Source organism: Stylophora pistillata, chromosome 3 (genome assembly GCF_964205215.1).
Source record: "Stylophora pistillata chromosome 3, jaStyPist1.2, whole genome shotgun sequence".
In the NCBI taxonomy this organism is placed as follows: domain Eukaryota; kingdom Metazoa; phylum Cnidaria; class Anthozoa; order Scleractinia; family Pocilloporidae; genus Stylophora; species Stylophora pistillata.
In genome coordinates this window covers 40,035,965-40,058,432 of record NC_142521.1, presented here as the reverse complement: position 1 = coordinate 40,058,432, position 22,468 = coordinate 40,035,965, and the positions used below count along the sequence as shown (strand labels likewise).

Sequence of the window (22,468 nt, the reverse complement as noted above, 5' to 3'; positions counted from 1 at the left end):
CCTCCCCCACTGCACTTTCTTCACGATCCCTCCCCCACACCTTACCCCCACCCTACCCCCACTCCTCCTGCTGAAGCTTAATCCGGTGTTCAGACCCGAATGATAGTCGGTTAAGGCTTTTTCGTCGCTGTATTTGTCTGTAAGTGCATTCATTCAGTCTTCCATCAACTCAACTTGCGTAAAATTTATAAAGGGAGTAAGTTTCTAAAGAAACTGCGGTGCTGCGTCGGCGAGGGTAACAAGGTAATTTGGTAAATTGGTCACCGTAAAGAGTTAAAAAGCTAACGTTTTGAGCGTTAGCCCTTCGTCAGAGCTCGCCAGAGCTCTGACGAAGGTAGGAGAAGTGAATTTGATGAAAACTAAGTGCCAGCAGATTCTTGGGAGGAGTGGGGATGGGTGGGTGAGGACGGTGCGTTATCTCTGCTAGTGCCCTCTTCGTTTCCGTCCTCGTTCTCAGGCTCCTCTTCCTCGGTACCAGTCTCTTCTGGAATAACTTTAGTGCAGCACACATGCGTTGGAATCCCAGTTTACGAAATCGTAATGTGCTGTCCAATGAGCGGTCTACATTAGTTAGAAACCAGAAAATATCGGTGTTATGAGCAACCATGTCGAAGAGGAAGAAGAAGCTGAAAATGGCTAACTCGAGGAAGGACCTCCCGATCCTCTGATGGAAGGGTCGGCAGAGAGGAGGCTCTTAGTTCTCTTCAGAAGGAAACAAACTATGCATATTAATTCCTGAAGCTGATCATGTGATGATTTGGATATATCAACAAAGTTGAAATGGTAAATTGGCCACCGTAATGATTACAAAAGCTGACGTTTCGAGCGTTAGCCCTTCGTCGGAGCGAATAGAGGAATTGTGGGTTGTGTGTGCTTTTAAAGGCAGAAAATTGAGCTACGTTATTGGTGGGTGCATGGCAACGAGAAAATTTTTATTTTTATATAAAATTTATTTTTATATAAAATTTATTTTTCTCGTTGCCATGCACCCACCAATAACGTAGCTCCATTTTCTGCCTTTAAAAGCACACACAACCCACAATTCCTCTATTCGCTCCGACGAAGGGCTAACGCTCGAAACGTCAGCTTTTGTAATCATTACGGTGGCCAATTTACCATTTCAACTTTGTTGATATATCCAAATTATTTCGTTATTCCCACCGACGCAGCCCCAAACAGTTTCTTTCGAAACTATCAGCCTTTGATCATGTGATGACTTGGCAGATATGCAGATTTGCCACTATCGATAAAAATACTGCCACAGTCACGGAAATTGTTTAATTAGGGCTTAATTGGGGTTGCCATTCTGGTCTTGAACTAATCTCATACCCAGATCCTAACGTGAAACTGTATCTGAAGATTACAACCGTTTGACCGTAGAAAGTCTGGACACAAGACTAGGCTTGTGAAGATAATTTTTTGGAATAAGGGGTGTATAATTTATACGTATAACCTTTGTCAAGTTTTCCGGAGAACATTATTTCATAGATAAATTTTGAAAGCAATTTATGCTCAAATAAATTTCATAGAATAATCAGAAACGGAATTTTTTTAAGATTTAAATTGAAATAAAGATTTTGGGGATTTGATGGAAAATTAAGCTTGCATTGCTAGTAAAAGGAACATCTGTCATGTATAAGCGCATTACTCAGTAAAGTTGAAAGGATAGTAATAATAATAATAATAATAATAATAATTTAATATTTATATTGCGCAAATTAACATGTGGTTATGATCAAATGCGCATCACAACACTTTTCGGGGGATTTTGGCCGGACTGCATCAGCAGTTTACAAACAATCGAAGGAAACTTATTTGAAGATGCCCCCTCCCCCAATTCCCAATAAACAGGCCAGACCACATCACAGTAATCTCGTGAGTGGGTTCTTTAACGTCCCCTGCCTAACCAAATTGACTAATTCATAGGTGCAGGAGACGGGACCTACGGTTTATTCGTCCTTATCCGAGAAGACTAGAATGTCTATCCATTTCTTGATATTATAGAAAGGTAGCGCATTCTCCTCAGTTATTTTAAGACCTTGAGTGTTGGTCCGGCCGGGGCTCGAACCATCGACCTCGACCTCCCGCACAGCAGTCCAGCGCTCTAACCAACTCGAAGTCAGTATGATGAGGGTTAAGAAACTCAGGAAGCTAAAAATGGCTGTTTCGAGCAGGGACCTTCTAGTCCTCTCATGGACGGGGCAAGGGAGGGAAGGTTCTTTATTTTTCATAAATACCTGGCTCCTCACATTTATATCCACTGGAATTAGCTGGTGCAGGAAGATCAGTGCACTCAACTCCTGTGTAACACGGCTGACCATTCATTTCGCAGGCAGACAAGAGGGCTGTTGCTATTTGAGCTCAGTGGAACAATAGAGCTGCTGTTACTTGAACTCAGTTTAAGAATGGAGTTGCTGGTATTGAGAATCAGGGCAACAGGAGGGCTGCTGATATTTGAACTTGGTAATACACTAGAGCTGCTGCTACTCGAACTCGGTAGAACAATGGAGCTGCTGCTTGTTGAAGTCAGTGGAACAATAGAGCTGCTGCTGCTTGACGTTAGTGCGACAGTAGAGCTGCTGTTACTTGAACTCAGTGCAACAATGGATCCGCCGCTACTTGTAGTTAGGGAAACAGGAGGGCTGCTGTTACTTGAACTTAGTGAGAGACTAGAGCTGCTGCTACTTGAACTCGGTGTGGTAATGGAGCTGTTGCTATTTGAACAAAGTGCGACAACAGAGGAGCTGGTACTTGAACTCAGTACAACGATAGAGCTGCTGCTATTTGACTTTAGTTCGATAGAAGAACTGCTGCTACTTGAACTCGGTGCGACAATGGAGCCGCTGCTACATGGAATCAGAGTAACAGGAGGGCTGCTGCTACTTGAACTCGGTGCGACAATGGAGCCGCTGCTACATGGAATCAGAGTAACAGGAGGGCTGCTGCTACTTGAAGTTGGTGAGTCACTAGAGTTGCTGGTAACTGAACTCAGTGCAGTTATGGAGCTGCTTCTATTTGAACTCAAGGCGACAATAGAGCTGCTGGTATGTGAACTTGGTGAGACTCTAGAGCTGCTGCTACTTGAAATCAGTTGAACAATGGAAATGCTGTTACTTGAACTCAGTGCGACAATAGAGCTGTTGCCACTTGACGTTAGTGAGACAGTGGAGCTGCTGCTACTTGAACTGAGTGTGACATTGGAAAATGCTGTCAAACGGATGAAAAAAAATTGATGACGCAATTATTGATGGCATTGGAAGATGAGGTTTTGATTAATTTTATTTTTGGGAAGAGAAGTTGTTAGTTGCCATGCATTTGAGTTTATTTACTCCAAGGGCAAAGTTTAACAATGACAGAAGGTACAAATAACCTCCATTTGGACGATTATAGACCCTCATTTTAAACTAATATTTAAGCTAATTTCTACATTCTAATAACTTTGCTGCACACTCTTTGTGGATATTGAACATCCTAGAAGTATGAAGGCCATTTGTCACACAGTTTGTCACGCTCGGGACTGTTGTGCGGGAGGTCGAGGGTTCGAGCCCCGGCCGGACCAACACTCAAGGTCTTAAAATAATTGAGAAGAATTTGCTACCTTTCTATAATATCAAGAAATGGTTAGATATTCTAGTCTTCTCCGATAGGGACAAATAAATAGAGGTCCCGTCTCCTGCAGGGTAAGGGGTAGGAGACGTTAATTTCCCACACACGAGATTACTGTGTGATGAATATCCTCCCCTGGGGTGCCGGGGATGGGTGGGAAGGTGAGATCGATAGACTGAAGCTGCTGCCAGAGGCGCCTGATATGCTGACGTCTGTTCTCAACCTTACACTGCACCAGTAATTCAGCCTCTGGGCTGCAAGTGGTCAGATATAAACTATATGACTATATTATTACATTTATGCACGGGCTAGGCCGTTGCCATATTTCCTTGATACCATTAAAGCTGAAAAGCACTTATGTGAATCTCCATCTATCGCCTCGAATGTTGCATTGAACCCTTCGTTTACCGGTCCGGTGCGGGATTCAAATTTCACTTGAATGAAATTTCCCTTGGAATAAATAGGGTCGGGAAGCTTTTGATTACAAAGCTGAAAGTCATTTGGATCCCCTTCATGTGAAGCAACGTTTGTAAAAAAAACTCGGGCGCTCGATGGCACCGCTCCAGTACAGTTCTCGGTTTCATTTATTACAAGGTTAAAGTTCAAGAAGATCAGTTTTATGATCTTGCCAATGGGTACCGTGATATTCTAGATACAAGTCTTGTTTGCGATATAGTTTCTGGGAAAATTGGGGCTGGAAATGTGACCACTACAAGCTTTAATGGATTCTCCAGGAGATGGGGAAGCTGAAAAAGGAAGCATTTATTATTCACTCTTTTGGTTTCTTGCTGCAGATGAACTTGAAAGAGTTCCAGAAATAAAGAGATTAAAAATGTGTTTTATATCCGCACAGTGAATTGTTACCATTGTCTTAATAAAAATGAGAAATCTTGCCGACTTAAACACAAAACAAAACAGTAGATTTTTTGAATGCATACATCTAAGACGAATATTACTACTAATGAATAATTTTCACTTCAGTCAGGGAGGCAGCTGAAACAAATACAAAGATCGAACACGTGAAAATGTTACTTAACCTAAGGAGTAAAAATAGCTCATCCTAAATCTTTACAAGTTCGAGGTCATCTGAGCAAAAGAAAAAGCAGACAAAGCTCCTATTTAGTTTTGTAAGGAGTTGTGAACCGCGATGGTTTCCATGTGAGACCAAAAGGAATTCTTAGCCGAGTTTTGAAGCATGAACGTCTATCAAAAACATTCATTTCTGAGCTCTTGAACGCTTAAACTGGTCTGAGACTAGTCAATTATGGTTTTGTGCGAGACGCAAGTTCATGGCAACATTTTTACCTCAGCTGTATTCCTGCATCATTCTAATGACGGAGTTTCTGCTCAACATTGTAATCCTAATCCCGCTTAGACGACTCTCAAGTGAGCCAAAGAGCTGAAGTTAATGTGAAGTGAAGGTACATCCTTTTGACTTTGGAGATATTATCAAGATATTAAGCTATGGTAAAGCCCTCCGCTCCCTAAAACCCCTCCTCCCACTCTTCCTAATCCAAACGGTAATGAAAGTTCTAGTATTGTCACTTTTCTCAGCGGAAGCAGGGCAAGATTCGTGACAACAGTTACAATTATACTATGTAAAAAAAAAGCATATTCCTCCGAAAACATCGAATATTACTCGACAGGCATCAATGCACTTCATCTTGTTGCACAATTCGATTATAAGAGGCTTCTGTAAATGAAAAACGTGAGTCACTTAACTAAGAGAAGAATTCCTCTAAATGTCTTCAAACTAGCTTTAATTATATTGATGAAAAAACATCGTACGGTCACTCGTGGTCAGTCGTTGGTAATTTCATCAACACTATGCCTCTCCTTCCTTTTCAAGGTATAAGATAGTCTAGTTCTCGATGGGACAGCGATCAACGTTTTCGCGGTTTTTGAGCGCTATAGAAGTTTAGAAATTCTTTGTTTTGTCTTTTAAAATACTTAAAGAACGTCTCGTGACATCGAAATGTCGGTAAAAAAGCACTCGATTATGTGACAAAATGTTATCTACTTTTCTTCCCTGAGCGGTCAAAGTGTTTGAGTAGATGTTTTCTTTAATCTCATCATGGATAATAGCCATGATATTTTTGGCGAAACCAGATCATTGATGCTTGCGTGACTTTCCGGCCAAAACAATTCGAGCATTTTCTTTGTTTCTCATCTCCTAAATCGAGCTTTAGATACTTATCGATGTGTGCAAAACACAGTTATTTTTAATTCAGAATTGAATTATTTTTATTAGTCTTTTCTCGCGTGACATCTATAAACATCAGTTTTAAAACTAGCATTCTCATTATGGACTAAATGAGTTCAATCACTTTTAGGTTATTATATATAGTGCGTGGACTCAATGTTCTGTAAATGGCCTTTAATGTTTCATGCTAGACAAATTCATTTCAGTCGCTTTAATTTAGTCTGGCATTTCTTTAAAAGCTAAGTGGGAAGGCTTAGACATCTTTTAATTACATGTTTTGAGCGACTGAAAACTAATAATACGTTTGTTTGCTCCAATCTCTAATTTACTTGACCTAACCTGGTCAGCCTAACTTACATAATTTTACTGCCAATTAGGGCGGTGTAGGAAACACAGGAATGAAGTATATTTACTGGCGACTCATCATTCTGCGTATGTAACCTTGAAAAATGAATACAGTAAACATGGAGTATTTGGATAGCGCCATTTGATTTGCTCTGAATAATTTCTGGTTCTCGATTCACATCGAATCAGCGATTCCTAATGATAGCCTCTCGACGTTTCTTCATAACGCTTAATGGAAAATGCTGATACAGGCACAATTCCTGTTTGAAGTGAATTATGAAAACAGAATTAAGACAAATGATTTTGCCCCGATTTCTTCTCATAAACAACTGTAAACTTCAATTAATTTGTCAACTCTGTAGACGCTAGTCTCAGTAGGTGATAAATAAACATTTAACCTACGGGCACAATAATTCTTTGACGGACGTACCGGCAACTATAGACTATTTGTTTTGATCATTCAATATTTAGCATAAAGGAACCAATGGTGTAGAACGAGTTATTCACGTGATTCAACGATTCGCGCGCAATAATCTCATTACAAAATAGGCCTATCTATTTCGATACCTGGGGAGCAAGAACGGTAAAAATCCGTATGTACCGCACGACCGTGCACCCATAACATGACGTGAGCAGTTTTCCTTCAGCTGAAAGTCCCGTTTGAGTTTAACCGCGAGGTTACAAAACTTTAAAATTTTTTTTTTTCGTTTTATCTTGATTGAGACAGACCTTTTGGAGCTCAAAATGAAAAGAAATTATGCTAAATTGTGCTCGTTTCGAAAAAACGATCAGCTTGTAGCTCTTCGAAGCGACGAAATTAGTTTTGGAGATAACGATTCTTTATTCCTAAATGCAATGCGAATTAAGGCTGAAAACAAAATTGAGCTTTCTGCGATTTTCTTTCGATGTTAAGACCCTTCATTAGAACACTAAATATCATTTCCAAGTGTTGATATGTCCCAAAATTGTTTAGTTGTTCAAGGACAAATATGACATCGTACAACTTCCAGAATTTTCAACCGAAAGCTACACAATTTTCTGGTCGTAAATTCCAGTAAACAACAACTCAAGCAGGATAAATCACAAAGAGAAGAAGTATATTTTCACTTTGGAGGTGATAAGGATCACGGTTAACAGGAACCAAAAAACCCAAATAATCCTGCTACCCGACATCTTGGCTGGACAACCGTTTTGGTAAATAAATTTACAGCAAAGTCGCTTAATTGGATCGGTCTTTGATGAATGACTCTCTTTGAAGCTTCCAGAAAAACGACCTTGACAGTCATTCTGATCTGTGTGATGATCAATTTTTTGCATTTTAACCCTAAACCCTAAATGCTTCGCCCCCTCTTTCTAACAGTTACTCTTATATAATATTTTAACTTCATTTTATTTTGATTTTATTTTTTATTTTAATAATATATAACATATATTTTTTTAAAATTTTAAATTGAGTTTAGGAGCGTGCTGTTGTAACAGAAGTCGCTCCCTCAATTTTAACACCTAACTTTTATGTTCATTTTACACACTCATTCCCACCCTTGCATACGCTTTTTTCCTTTTTTACCCACTGATCACGAGATTGCTCATCAGTGGAGTGGGAACCCATTTTCATGGGATCCCATACATCAACATCAAGGGAAGCCACAAAGGTTGCTAGTGAAACTACTGATTAATATATTTAATACTATACAAACTGAAAAATGACCTTGACAGTCATTCTGATGTGCGCGATGATCAATTTCTTGCATTTTAATATTGGACAAATTAATGTGTCATTAAGTCATCCTTGCGTTCCTTTCTTTTATATTCTTGAAATGGCATTTAACCCACTCGAGATCTTGATAAGATTTGCATCCTTCACCGGCGTCTCATGTCAAACACGTTTAATTAGCAGACGAAGGCATTTCTGTTTGAGACAAAACTCTAACTTTTTTGGTTCCTAGTTAATCTCAGCTGTGTTTATTGCAGCGTTTGTTTTTTTTAATTCGATAAAATGGAAGATAACTTTTGAGAGCTTGTCATTTAACTTGGAGCATAATTGTGTTCAATGGTTTGATTAAACCTGTGCAGGCGTACAATTTTGAAATCGCTTCTAAGGCTGTTGCTAACAGAATAGGAAAAGTTCGTCCACTAATGACTAACCCTACTCGGAAAGGTTTAGTTAAAGGGTGCTACATTGGAGAATACATTCGCCTCATTAATGATAGCTTAGAGGCATCACGGGAATTCTACCTTCGCAGGAATTTAAAAGAGCCTTTGATACAATAGAATGGGACTTTATCCAAAACACCTCATATTTGTTTAATTTTAGACGTAACATTTAGCAATGGGTTGACACTCTATACCAACAGCGAGAACTCTGTCTTCGATCGCGCTGCTTATGCCTCTAAGCGCATTATTCACAAGGGACCAGAGCCTTTTTACTCGGTTTCGAACGTCGTTGAGGTTCCTATTCTCTCGGGTCAATTGTGAAGGATGTGAACTCAAATTTAAGGTTTTTAAATTCTCAAATAACTCTCCACTGTTTGTACAAAAATCTTAACATAAAAGCAGAGTCACTTCCAAATTCTTCGCTTGAATTAAATCGTGATATCGTTTCTTTTGCTAATACAATTAAGGGCCAGCTCAGTGCCTTGCACACAACTTATTTATTGGAAGAATTTAAATTACATTGCCTTTACACAGAGTAACACTTGAAAAAAACCTGGTAGGTAGAAAGTCTCGAGCATATGGAACAATTTGATATATCATTTGTGGAAAAATTACGCAATTTTAAACGACATCAGCTCATAACATTAGTCGAGTGGTTTGTCATATCCTGTGTCACTTACACGAAGATGTTACCATAGTACATCTTGTCTTTCCTACATGACTTTGTTTACCACCATATATATACGGGAACTTTGCACATGCGAATGTGGTAGTACACTCTCAGAATGTAGTAAACAACTCGTGGTCTTGAAGTGCTCTATTGTAAGTTCGTATATCGACGGTCCCAAACTCGTTGTTTCAAGGTTATAAGTTGCATCATCGAGTAACGGCTTCGTACCATTTTTGTTGTCTTTCGGTCATCAATTGAAAAACAATACAGTGTTCTCGGATTTCACGTGCGCATATTCGCCTGGGCCGGGTTGTTCGAAAGGGGTTTGAGGCCTCGTAAAAATACATTGGATTTGTCCACTGTACAAGCTCTCAACATGTTGAATGGTTGTTGAGGTGTTGTTGAGCGGGGTGTTCAAATGATCTCAACAATGACTCAACATGTTGAGCAATCCGAATATTTCACAAAGGCTCATGGGATAACATATCCCGCAATTTCTTTGACCTTATTTTGTTAATCTGCTACCTCGATGTCTAGTTTGTCACTCATATCACTGAGTGCTTTCTCTCTCTTGTTTTTTAAATGGTATTCTTTCGTGCTTACGTCCCATAAGCATGTATTTTTCTCCAACAAATCAATCAGCTTTTCCGTTTCTTCCTCCGTCCATTTTCTTGTATTTCCTCTTTTAGAATTTTTTGCATTTGAACTTTCCTGTAAAACTTCTAACTGCTGCGACGCCATCTTGTAAAATGTTCGGTATGTTTCAACTCCTAATGGTACGCTGGGCACTGCGCGTGCGTGGGCTCAACATGTTGAGCGTTGTTGTACAAATGCACTCGACTTTGGTGAGCCACGCATGGAGGACCGCGAAACAAAGGAAATGTTGAGCCGTGTTGAGCGAAAAGTTTGACCAGTTTCAAATTTGATTCAACAAGACTCAATAGAGTGCCGAAGTGTGACGTCATGTTACCATGGTAGCATTTTTGCTGGATCTAAACACTATTTGGCGTCTTTCGTTACATCTCATCATAAAATGGGCCAATGCTTCGTTCCCGACTGCAATCATCAGTCAGAAAGTCACAATTGCAGCTTTTACCGTTTCCCCAAAGATCCTGCTCAAAGAAGAAAATGGATTTCTCTAATAAGGTAGGTTGATTTTTGGTACAATGACCACCATGATGCACGGCCACGTGTCGGTTATAGTTACGCGGAAGATGGTTTTATTTAACCACTCAAAAGTGCACTGACCTGTGGATTATACCTTTGAAAGACCTCTAGAGAGAAAAAAAGCTTTTTTTTACGTTATGATTAAAGTTTAAAACCTTCGTTTTCTCTCTCCAGACGAGCTGATCGTGAACCTGGCAAAGGCGCTCGAGTTTGTAGTTGTCATTTCCGAGGAAGTAAAGAAGAAGGCCCCGAGGTCTTTTCCTGGAATAAAGACAAACTATTTGAATCTCGAAATGCTCCAAAAAGGAAAAAGCAAAGAACTGAAGTCCCAGAGACAACGACTATCGAGCAGATCCTTTCAGAATCTTCGACGAAGAGCAACCAGAACGAGCCTTGCGAGCTCAGTTGCGAGGAGATGCAAATGAAATGCACTACTTTGCAGACTGAAAATATCCTGCTACAAGCAGAGCTAGGGACATTAAAGACCCAAGTATCCGAGTTGAAAGAAAAAGAAAGCTACTTAAAAAGAAACTACAGCTCTTTTAACATGGATTCAAAGGTAATCAACATGGAAACTGGCCTCCCAAACAAAGAAATGTTCCACATTGTTGTCGAATATGCCGAAAGATACCGCAACGATATTGTTTACGTGTGTGGCTGGAAAGTAGACAAGATATCTTTTGAAGATCAAATATTGATGACATTGATGAAGATTAGACATAATTATCATAACTTACATTTAGCTGAACTTTTTAGTTGCAGTACTGCTACAATAGCGAATATTGTGACAACATTTATCCATGTTTTGCACCAAATTCTATATGAAGATCAAATGGAGATAGCTGTTCCATCCAGACAAAAAAACAAAACTTCACTTCCAGGCTCATTTAGCTTATTTGGAGACTGTCGTATGGTAATAGATTGCACCGATATCGAGGTTGCTACACCTAAGCTTATGAGTGACCAAAAATTGACATATTCAACGTACAGGGGTATGAATTCTTTTAAGACAATTGTTGGTGTGGCACCCAACGCGGTTATAACTTATGTAAGTAAACTTTTCCCTGGCTCAGTATCAGATAAAGTAACGGTTCAAAAGTCAGGAATATTAAAGCATTTTGTTGCTGGGGATATTATACTTGCGGATAAAGGGTTTTTGATAAATGATATTGTTCCTAATGGTGTATATGTGAACATTCCCCCATTCTTGAACAATGGAAAATTTACAGAAAGTGAAGTTAAGTTAACAAAGAGCATTGCAAAATGTCGTATACACGTAGAACGTGCTAATGCTAGATTGAAGAACTATAAAATTTTAAATTTTGTGCCACCATACTTGCGATCCCTCTCTGGTAAGATTATACAGCTATGTGGTGCTTTAGTTAATTTACAAAACCCATTAATTAAGGAAACCAATGACACTGTTGACTTTGATTAGTCATTTTAATTGAAATATTGATCATCTTACATCAGTTTACTAAGGCCTGGTATACATTGGCATTGTCTGATCATAGTTAATCAATTAACTGTATTCTGATACAAAGAGTGGACAGGTGTTGTGTGATCTGTGAAAAGCTTGTAACCCTATTTTACTTGCTCATGATACAAGGAATCATGATACACAACTTAATGACAAACTATTTATTTCTGATCAGTATTCCTGCCACCACACCCTTATGCTAGTCTTATTATGAATTCAGATAACCAACTGTATTCAAATACGATTACAATGAATCTATCATTTTCTTGTCTCAAGTAGCTAATGTAAAAACCCCAGCAAATGTTGCTGTTTAAAGAAAAACAATTTTAAGATTAACATGAACATTTTTATTTTATATACACCCTTCAGTTACTGCATATTTGTTGTAAAAGTTGCAATGATTTTACCAAATAAAACAATATTTTAAAAAATATTTCTAAAAGTATGTATTATCAAATCCATTACTTTATAAAAAACTACATTAATTTTACAACAAAGTCTTAAAATTTAAAGACCACCATCAACAAGTGCAGGAATCATGTGAATTGTATAAAATTCTTGAAGTGAAAGAAGATTTGGTTCCCATGTGCAGTCTTTCTGGATTGCCAACACAACAGTTTGCATTGTTGTCCAAACCACAAAGTAACAGATTTGCTTCCCAGTTATAAACAGCTGACCCTGGACTGGATGCCAGTAGTGGTGGGATTGTTTTAAACAATAGCCAGCATCTCTCTTTACTAAACAGAACTTAGGGTCTTTAACAGCCTCCTCAATTGTTGAATTGCGATGTGTGTAAGGGCATTTGACTTCAATGATCGCATTGTCATCAACAAGTCCATCTGGTGATGCACCCAAAACACCAGACTTGTGTAGCCAAAGGCCACAATCCTTTACTACTTTCATTGTTAATTTGGTGAAGGCCTTTATTCCTTCTTTCTCGTTAACGACACCCCATCGAACAGCCTGCACTCGAGAGATGTCGTATTCTCCAAGAACACGCTTGATAAGGGTAGGAGTGACTCTTTTTGCTTCAAGAACTGGACCAAAATTGCTAGCAGTCAAACGTCCTTTTCTCACCACATGCCACTCTCCACATTCACGTTGCTCTTTCGTGATCTCACAGACTGATTTCACTTGCTGCTCACTTACTTTCAATTTTTCCAACAAGAAATTTGTATCAAGTCCGCTTTCAACAAACTCTCTCGATAAAATGATTTCTTCGACTGTGGAGATCGGCAGACGATTCTCTTTGTCAGGTTCGGGGCTCAAAAGCCATAACATTCCTGTGAACTCGCCGTATCTCTTCAGCTTGTTCCGTAGCCATTCTCTGTCCTCATCTGTAGTTTTTCGTTTTAGGACTTTAGTTTCTTTGGGTGGATACAGATCTTCTACCGTTTTAACCACCTCGGATGCCTTTTGTTTCTTCCACTGACATTCGATGTCAGTTCTACTTAAGTTGTGGTAGCCATGAAGGAACAGAGCTACAGCGTGACTACACTTTGAACCGCCACGAGGGCACTCGCATTCTGTGGAACGTATTTCGTTTTCTTGAAGATATATCTGCGAAGGAAAGAGAAAAAGAAATATAAGCTTACTTTTCAAGATTTCCTTTAAACGAAGATTCGAAATCACTTAATTTAAATAAGTTTTGGTTTGGCGATGTTAACGGATAGACATCGAGTAATAGAAATTTTACACTTACTGTGACTTTATACGTCGTACTTTTCATGCTCGCTTGCACTGACCCTCTGATAATTCCATCACAATAGCAAAAAGATAGAACGTGTCCAGATTGGTAATGGTTTTCGCCACGGTTTAAAGATTTAGGCTCATCTGAGAAGTATTTTGCGAACGATGTTATCGACAACGCCGCCATGTTAAACACATGTGAGTTTGTTTAGATCCAGCAGAAATGCAACCATGGAAACGTGACGTCAGGGCTTCGGTACTCTATACCGCTCGACACTGCTCAACACCTTTCAATAGGGTGTTCAAATGCGCTCAACTTGTTGAGTTCAACATGTTGAGAGCGTGTACAGTGGACAAATCAAGTGCATTTGCGCAGGGCTTACCGTTGAATTAGGTTAAGAAGTTAACGTAGACTTTGAATGCTCATGTATAAGAGCGCTTAGAAGAGCTTTGGTTTTGTTGGGGTTTTATCTAAATATGACTCGAAACTGACGAAAAATAAAAACAAAACAAAAACAAAAAACAGACAAAGCAAAAATCCCTTTGTAAAGATAACCCCGGGCTAGGTTAATCGTGTTTTGAACAACCAAGCTCTGATTACGTGATTTTTTTTGCACCGTGTAATATGTGCAATGCATTACTGTGGAATCAACTTAATAGAGAAAATTCGTACAACCCTTTCATTGTATGCTAGAGAGCTGAGTTTGTCACTAAATGCCAATGAGAAGACCATTAAGAACAATAGTGAACACTTGCATCACTCGTGCTTGCTCAAACAGGTCATGACTTACGCGGATATCAGACGCACGGTAAAATCTAGGCCATCTTAGAGTGTACAGTATTATAGCTTAGAAATGAAAGAAAAGATAGTCCTCTGAAAGTATTTTCAGTTTTATTCGTGAAATTTCAGGACCACAGAGTACATGGTAAAGATCGTTCTTTGACAAAACTAATACTTCGTTGTTATCAATTGAGTTGTCTAATAGATGAGTTAACCTAATGTTTGGTGAGTATCTCAATATACAAATAAGCAAGTCAATCAATGTCGTGGATGAAAAACGAGGGAAGGCATAATGAATGAGTTGCCAGTAACCAGATACCTGCGTTTGCGTTAAGATTTCTGGGATCGCCACGGGGCAAACATTGCAGCCCGCTAGAAAGAAATGTATGGCGAAAGGCAGTTTCGATGTTCCAAAAAACGATTTTTGAGAGAGATCAACGCTTTTTCGCCGCAGTTTTATCATAGATGGATTAAGATAATTTTAATACAAGGTAGGTGTAAGTTTTGGTGGGAAATTACCCAGAAATATGTTATAAAATACACCGATAAACTTCTCTCCTTGCGTAAAGTCTTTTGTGAATTCGTCATCGCGAAATAGTCTCGACGCATTACAAAATTAGCCATAAATCGCAAGGAAACAACTCATTTAAGTCTTATCAGTTATATTTATGTATGTAGAGCCCGTCTTCATACTTGTCGACTTAGCGAAAAATAGGTCCGCAATGCGTACATGTGTGGCTTTCGAAATTGAGCTGCTTTTTGGTGCCTGCTGTCTTATTGAGTTTCTTTTAGAACTCATTATCATACATTAACATGACCGAGAACAAAGGAAAATAAAATTTGAACCAAGTGTAAAACTGAACTACAACATAGACACCCTTCACGGGGAGATTCGGTGTCCATAAAAGAAAAGCAACTATTTTTTTCTTTGTACTTATGAATTAATATGTAACTACGCCAATAGAAAGCTTCTAACGTAGCCTTACGAAGCGGAAAAAAGATCCGGCTGAAAGAAGGAAATTGTCATGTTCGTACCCAATCGAAGAGTGATTTCTTTATTTTCCTTTATCGTCGATTTAAGAGTCGACTGAAGTCGTCGGCACAGGCGTTTCTTTTCGCCGATGATCTTCAAAAACTTTCCATAATTATTCCATCATCAGGATAATAATACGGCTTTTGTTTCCATGCATATGTCCTTTTTCTTTTCAAGGTAAAACTGAAAGGAAAGAAGAGCGATTAATTGAATTTCTAAGGAACATTTAAAAAATTCTTATCAGAGTTCACGTCAATCTTAGTCAGTTGCCTTACGAATGCTCCCCGAAAAAAATACAACTAAGAAAAAAACTAAAAACATAACTAACAACGTTTACAAACTATGGAGAACACTGAATACTCGCCAATGTACTCAGAACATGGCGAAATTAAGTGGTTATGTAACCTAATAGGAGAAAAACTAAGCAAACGGGCAACCCAGCTACACTTTTTATTTCTCAATTTGGGATTGTTTTCTTGAGATTGAAGATCGTCACGATTAATTACAAAACCAGTTATTATCAATCAAAGTTAGCTTGAAAATTCTACATCTGAAAGTTTAACCTTGAAATAATTTTCCTCAAGAGGGCTCTCTCCTACGATAATGCATTATCTTTTAAGCAGGAATCGTTTGAGATTAAGCAAAGGGTCGGCGACCTATTAACCCCATCCCCCGTCAAGAAAAACAAGTAATTGTAATAGCATCGCTTACTAACCTCACAACGACGATGTAAATAATGACAACTATTAGAACGAACAATCCTACACTGACGCCGATCACGATCCATTTCCAGTCGTTGCTGCTTGGCTCCAGTGGTCCCACTGTTGGGTTCTCTGTAGATGGGCTGGGTTCGAATAAAGTCTCTATATCAGAGATGTTCGCGCCAATTGCTTTCTCGATCTGGGGCTTGTAAAATGTTATAATGGAAACCAACGTGCCACGAGGAAGAACTGAGATATTTCCAATAAAAAGACCAACCGGCTGCTGTACGTAAAATGCTACCTGGAGAGAGTCTGATGAGTTGCTAGGATAACCTGGCAGAAGGTGAACCTGGTCAGCGGTGTAGAGATCTAAAAATGGAGAGCGTCTGGCAGGAGAAAAATCGGTTCAATAATAAAACATCAATGTAAAGAGAGAAGGAAATCATCGATCTGCAGAAGTTATTCGTGATATTTTTTGGTAGCCATAACGAGAGACACAGTAAGTTTGAAAATCACCATCGAAAGGTTGGTTTTGAAATAAAACATTTCTATTATAAACTCTCAAGAGTGACAACTAAGGAAGTTCTGCTCGCCACATCATGGCCTTTTCAAGTGGAAAGGTAATGAGAAGAAAGAAAATCTAAAATCGGCTAAAGTATGTCATTTGATCCCGCAATAGATGCTCAGTGCCAAAATTATGAGAATTGTACGGTAAACGGTGCAAAGAATTAATTTTCCGTTCTCTAGAGCGAAAGGATGAAGGAGTGGGCAGTAATCCGTGAGGTTGCCAAAGCTTCAAAGAAATAACTTGGAAGAGGAGCACTGGAGGTACCTGCTACCGCGAAGGACTCTAAATGAAAAAGAAAAGGTTTACAGAAAGCCAGATACCTTTCCTCTACAATATAGTGCACCAAAAACAAAAGCGTATTAGTCATTGTTGTAATCACCTTTTCCGTCGTGTTCCTTTTAGTGCGCATGTTGTTCTGTTCCTGCCGCAAAATGTGGTTGTGACGGACGCCAATTCCTCCTTAAAAGACTTGTCCCTATTAAAATCCCATTCAACCTGTCAAAGAAAACGTGAGCGAAGTTTAATATCGTGTAGAAAGAGTCATGCTGTTGAATAATATTCATTTTAGATAGATTCTAGGTCATTATCTATCTGGATTCTATCTGTTTGAAGAATGTAGTTTACTCACAAGAGTTTGCTGTTGTATTTCGTAGAAAATGTTGTTCAGTGGGTACATTGTTTTAAAGTTAGAAACTGCTATTCTGATTTGAGTAAGACGCCTAATAAGTGTATAGTGTATATCATAATTTCTATATAATTTGTAGCAGACAACGTCACCGCTGAAAACTCGAGGTACCTACCCCACTTGGAATCGAAAACTGAACAGCTTCTTGCTTTTCGTTTTGTGATGGGGTACGTGGCTCAGGGAGGTCTGGGATAGGAGCTGTCTCGTTTTTCTCCAAACCTGAGTAAATAATAAATTTGTATGAAAAATTGAATAATTACATAAAACAAACACAAATTTTTCTTCATCATTTAGGGCAGTTAACTAATTTTGCATAGAATATTTCGTGATCAATCCTCCAAACGTTCTATCACGGATGCGGCAATCTAATCAGCTATGCTATTTGCTTTAACTCCATCATATGCAGTGAAGAGTGAGTAGCTTAATAATGCGCAGTTATAAATAAAGCAAGGGAACGACCAGTATTTATCACCGAGGGAAGGAGGAGGGGGGGTGGATTTTGGTTCTGTCCTGACAAAATTACCTAATCCTATCATGATACTCTGTAGTAGCGGAGCTCGCAGCGCACGAAGTGTGCGTAGCGTAGTCTCATAGCTATATTCTCATCAACCCCTTCGATATTCCTACCTTTGTATTCTTTTACTCTGACTGTTTCGTTAATACAATGAATTATTAACTTGATTTCCTGATTGACACTAAGTTTCGCAATTAAGCCACGTGAATAAGTCCGCTTTCAGTTCAGATGTTTAGATTCGAAGTGACCTTCATGTTTTGCTGACCTGTCGCGCTGACCCGTATTCTGTTATACCCTGATCTGCTATATCTGTTGCTGACCTGTATACCGTGAAACAATCCTACTAGACATCGCCACAGAAGTAAGTTATCAGTGCTGCAATTCTAGCTAATAGTTTGACTCGAGTGTTTATGTATCGATAGATCCTGTTCAGTTTCTCAAATGTATTTAATTTCTCTTCTCTAGATCGAATAATAATATACTGGAATAAATTATACGATTTTCGTAAGCTAGTTGGATTGCCTGTTTGGTTTATCGGACCACTGACTGGTCCCCTTCTATTCGTCTTGAAAATCATGTAACATCTCCCTTCTCCCCCCCCCCCAAAAAAAATCTCCCATCCTACGGCGATAAATGACGACTGGTCCCTAACATAGAAAAATGAACCTGTCTTGCTGTTAAGAAATTTTAATGACCAGTAGATTTAGCTCTCGACATCTAAGCGCGATGTACATGTAAAGCTCAAAATTCAGCTTTAAAATATCAAAGCGCAAAAAGCAGAACAGTAATTCAATGTATATCCTCAACTTCCAAGAAACTTTTATCTAAAAATAATCAAATACCTCTGCATTTTCCATCAATAAAGTACAAGTCTTGTTCACATTCACACTTGTAAGAGCCACGAGTGTTGACGCATTTGTGAAACTCATCCGTGCAGTTGAACAAGTCATCATTCAGGCACTCGTTGATATCTGCAAAACAAAGACGATGAAATTTATTAATTAAATCAAAACTGAAATAGTTTCAAAGTGTTACGTGTCTGTAAAGCAATCATTCTTACTCATTAGTGCCATCAACTCAAATCGAGAAGAATTTAGTCAATTACCTTCACATTCGTAGCCATCTTTCCTTAGTTCAAAACCTTTTTCACACGTACACATATAACTTCCTGGGGTATTTGTACAAATCTGATTGCATCGATGAAGGTTTTTGGCCGGATCACATTCATTGATATCTGCAGAGAGAAAAGTACAAAGGCAATTCGTAGGCTTTAGATGCCGCTTCTATGTTGTAATTAAACATTTCAAATAACATTTCGTTGTCAGTTGGTAGTAGCCGCAAACTATCCAAACGGCATTCTACCTTTTTTTTCAATAGGGAAACAAGTGTCAGTAAAGCAGGCACGTGTGTATCTCATTGCACCATATGCGTTGTGGGAAATGAATCTATAAGTCAATTGTTTTACATTCCACAGGCTCTTGAAATTTCTCCTTTAGTTACAACCCCAAGAAAACAGGGAACGATCTACCACTACCTCCCTAAGATTGAAGAAAAAATTAATTGTTTACCACTGCAGTTCTTTCCATTGCTTTCCAGCTCGTAGTTAGCAAAGCAAGCACAAGTTGCTTTACCGCTGCTTCCCTTGAAACAAACGTGTTCGCATCCATTATTATCAGAACAAGGGTTTGTAGCTGTGAAGGAATCAGAAGTAACATTAGTAAATGCTGTTGTTTCATGGTAGCGTTCTGATATGGTGAAATAACTATGAAGTATTTTTCAACGTGAGGTATGCCTAAATTGGATATTGATAGAGAAAAAAAAATCTACGAGGCTCGCGCAATAGTTATAAAAGAATTTCTTCCAACAGATTTATTGCTCAGCTCGATCGCTCGCTCGCTCGCTCCAGATGCCGCAGTAAGCTTAAGATGAGAGTCTGTATGATGAGAAATGCCTGATACTAAATAACTTAGCGTTCCAGCAAAGAATTACTCACCAACACACTTCCTCCAGTCACTAGGATCAGTTTTGAACAACTCGTCACATGAACAGTTGTAACTTCCCACACTGTTAATACAGGTTTGCATACAGTCGCTTGAAGGATTGCATTCATCGACATCTACGTGCAAATAAATGAAAACATTTGTTATTTATCATCGAGGAAAACCTCAGAGGTCTCATTAAAGAAGATCGCGACGTGGTCAAACATTTCGCCCGCTGAGGTCAAAATTGAGTTTGAACTAAACCAATTGCTGAGGCATAGTTTGAAGCGTGGGTCATGGGTATGACTTTACGCTAAACGGTGACGAACAAAAGTTAAGCTTGTCACTGTTATCTTTCAGTCGTTGGTGGGCTAAAATTTTTTTTTTTATCTGTTAGGAATGGACCTTCAGAGTTTATTTCAGTCGTAAATTTGACTCGAAATATTGAGATTGACTGGTATGATGTTTACGGCAACCCGAAAGAGAAAAAAAATGAACCACGATTTTACTCTCCTGGTCAAGTTTAATTTGAAAGCTATGTGTCACATCTGGCCAAATTCCAATTCTTATCTTGAAGTGAAGTTTCAGGAGTTAAGTAAAAGAATTCTCACCATCACATCTGCGCCCGTCACCATTCAGCGAGTATCCAGCACGGCATTCACAAAAGAAAGAAGCTGGAATATTGACGCATATTTGCTCACAGTTGTGTGATGAGATACTTTGACATTCGTCATAGTCTACGGAAAATATGACACCACATTTTATCAGAATTTCAGAATTTGGTTAAAATGGATATCTCTAATGATAAATCATTTGCAGCAAATTTCTATGATCAAAAATTTTTGTGCAATGCAACTCCTGACTTAACGTAATGAAAATTTCAGTGGCATATTTAAGATAACAGATGAGCTGTAACGTTAGGCATTGCACTTTGGTCTGTTTGACTGTGTTAGAGAGATGGGAAAGGAGACGGAGTCTTTGATGCAACAATTTCTTTTTTGGTCGGAAATGCCGAATGAAAAGTGTGTTGTAAACATTTCCTGGGAGATTTACTTTAGAAAGCCCTTTCCCTTTATTGTCTCATCTATGTTCACCTTTCTCCTTTCACTCCCAGTAATTCTGCCATGCAATTGATATGATTTCAGTTTGGATTGGTATCAGATCAACCAGTAATCCCCTAATTGATATTTTTCTATGTTCTTATCTCATCTCTGCTTGATATTGTATTGATATGGCAAGGAGAAATTCTGCCTTAGTTAGCAAATGGTAGACACCACCGCGTACAGTTTTGAGTTATGGATGCACGCGGGAGGTTGCTAAGCACGAAAGAAGCGTAAGAGTCGCTCGAGGCGATAGCCGAGAGCGACTATAGCCTCTTGAGTGCTTAGCAAACCTCCCAAGGGCATACATAACTCAATAGTGTACGCTGTGGTGTTTACCATTTGTTTTATAACATAACATTGATACATTGTAGCTAACGAGTTCCCTTTTATTTAATAAATCTTATGTGACCAGAAAAAACAAGCGCGCGCGGAAAAATAGTCCTTGCACTTGCTCACGTCAGCAGCGTACACCCATGGGAAAATGGGGGACGCTAAATTGACCAATCAGAGCGCGCGATTTACTTTGGTTATGTTATAATCACTAATGGAATTCAAAGGTCTTCTCTATGTCAAATCTCTTTAGGTCTTCTCTATGTCAAATCAAACCATGGCTTTGGATAACCTAAAAGTCATCGCGACTTGAAGTTTACTAAGACATCTACACGCCAACCTACCTACACACTGCGCTCCATCTCCTGTGTACCCTGATGGACAAGGTCCACATTCATATCCACTGGAATTAGCTGGTGCAGGAAGATCAGTGCACTCAACTCCTGTGTAACACGGCTGACCATTCATTTCGCAGGCATCAATGTCGCTGTCACAGAACCTTCCTGTATATCCTCCCTGACATGCGCAGCCCATGTATACAAACTTGTTGTCAGTGTTGGCTGTGTCACCTTCTTCAGGTTCCACGCACTGACCGTCATGTTGGCAGGCGCACATTCGAACGGTTGGACTCCAACTGGCGCTTGCGCCTTTGTCATCGGTAGCAACAAAGGTCATATTGAACTACAAAGAAAGATATTCTTTGGATAATTTTTCCCTTTCTCGTTTAGCCAGTATCACTCTTGTTAAGCAAATTTAGATCGTAATTTTTCATCTTTTATTGCTTTTGCTTGTTGAGGTAATAGGTAATTTTATTTCACTGAAAGAATTTCCCGATATGTATATGGACTAGATGCTGTCCAATTTGGAAATAATAGGATGAAGAAAAATTCTGTAGACAACCAATTTAGCTCTCAGAGGAATTTTTTGAATTCAATTTATTCAAAAATTGGACAAGCATGTAGTCCTCCTACCTACTAACTACAAAGCTAGTCGGTTATAATTAGGCATTGCTCAGTCAAGCCATTATTCTTTAATTTTTTAAAACTATCCAAATAAAGATTAATTTGGATAGTTACAAACTATCCAAGTAAATCCTTAACTGCACAAAGGGTTGCGTGAGTTTTGTGGACTAATCATAGTCCTGGATGAATTTTGATGATTAATCATAACCTGCTCTGAAGACTATGGTGCATAACGATAGTTTGCTAAAATTACAGAAGTGATTCATATCTTTCTTTTTTTAAATCTTCAAGCCAACTACACTGTAGGTGGGCATGGTTACGGGACCTAATGGCAATAAAGATAGTGCGTGGACATATTGAACAGAAGGGGTTTTCAATCAATGAATTTACCTTTTGTGATGACGCTACAGGCCAATAAAACGACAGCATGTTTCCAGTTTGGTTCCAAGAGGCTCCTACAGGTTTGTTAATCACTTGAAACGTGATAGTGCCCTCGTC

General features: G+C 38.9%; 4 protein-coding genes across 5 annotated transcripts in view; 1 reads left to right on the top strand and 3 right to left on the bottom strand.

Annotated features, from left to right (window-relative positions):
- Positions 1 to 72: 72 nt before the first annotated feature.
- On the bottom strand, positions 73 to 9,719 carry LOC148736082 (uncharacterized). Its single transcript, XM_088753037.1, has 3 exons — positions 9,533 to 9,719; positions 2,250 to 3,207; positions 73 to 702 (listed from the first exon to the last, which is right to left on the bottom strand). The coding sequence occupies exons 1-2, from the start codon at positions 9,717 to 9,719 to the stop codon at positions 2,294 to 2,296; spliced, it is 1,101 nt and encodes a 366-aa protein (XP_088609163.1). The 3' UTR covers positions 73 to 702; positions 2,250 to 2,293.
- A 201-nt stretch (positions 9,720 to 9,920) lies between these two features.
- On the top strand, positions 9,921 to 12,058 carry LOC148736081 (uncharacterized). Its single transcript, XM_088752131.1, has 2 exons — positions 9,921 to 10,124; positions 10,320 to 12,058. Exons 1-2 carry the CDS (start codon positions 10,012 to 10,014, stop codon positions 11,581 to 11,583), a joined length of 1,377 nt encoding a protein of 458 aa, XP_088608257.1. The 5' UTR covers positions 9,921 to 10,011; the 3' UTR covers positions 11,584 to 12,058.
- Positions 11,575 to 13,590, bottom strand: LOC148736080 (uncharacterized). The gene is made up of 2 exons (XM_088752132.1): positions 13,328 to 13,590; positions 11,575 to 13,185 (listed from the first exon to the last, which is right to left on the bottom strand). Exons 1-2 carry the CDS (start codon positions 13,499 to 13,501, stop codon positions 12,133 to 12,135), a joined length of 1,227 nt encoding a protein of 408 aa, XP_088608258.1. The 5' UTR covers positions 13,502 to 13,590; the 3' UTR covers positions 11,575 to 12,132.
- A 599-nt stretch (positions 13,591 to 14,189) lies between these two features.
- Positions 14,190 to 22,468, bottom strand: part of LOC148736079 (mucin-like protein) — a 21,158-nt gene continuing 12,879 nt past the window's right edge. For both annotated transcript variants that reach the window (XM_088752127.1, XM_088752128.1), the window contains 11 exons: positions 22,361 to 22,468; positions 21,353 to 21,689; positions 20,187 to 20,312; positions 19,590 to 19,712; positions 19,165 to 19,287; positions 18,702 to 18,830; positions 18,439 to 18,567; positions 17,198 to 17,301; positions 16,777 to 16,892; positions 15,844 to 16,215; positions 14,190 to 15,311 (listed from right to left, as the gene is read on the bottom strand). The exon at positions 22,361 to 22,468 is cut by the window's right edge and continues 86 nt beyond it. In XM_088752127.1, coding sequence (XP_088608253.1) covers positions 15,224 to 15,311; positions 15,844 to 16,215; positions 16,777 to 16,892; positions 17,198 to 17,301; positions 18,439 to 18,567; positions 18,702 to 18,830; positions 19,165 to 19,287; positions 19,590 to 19,712; positions 20,187 to 20,312; positions 21,353 to 21,689; positions 22,361 to 22,468 — 1,755 coding nt within the window. In that variant the 3' untranslated portion in view covers positions 14,190 to 15,223. The remainder of the gene's footprint in view (positions 15,312 to 15,843; positions 16,216 to 16,776; positions 16,893 to 17,197; positions 17,302 to 18,438; positions 18,568 to 18,701; positions 18,831 to 19,164; positions 19,288 to 19,589; positions 19,713 to 20,186; positions 20,313 to 21,352; positions 21,690 to 22,360) is intronic.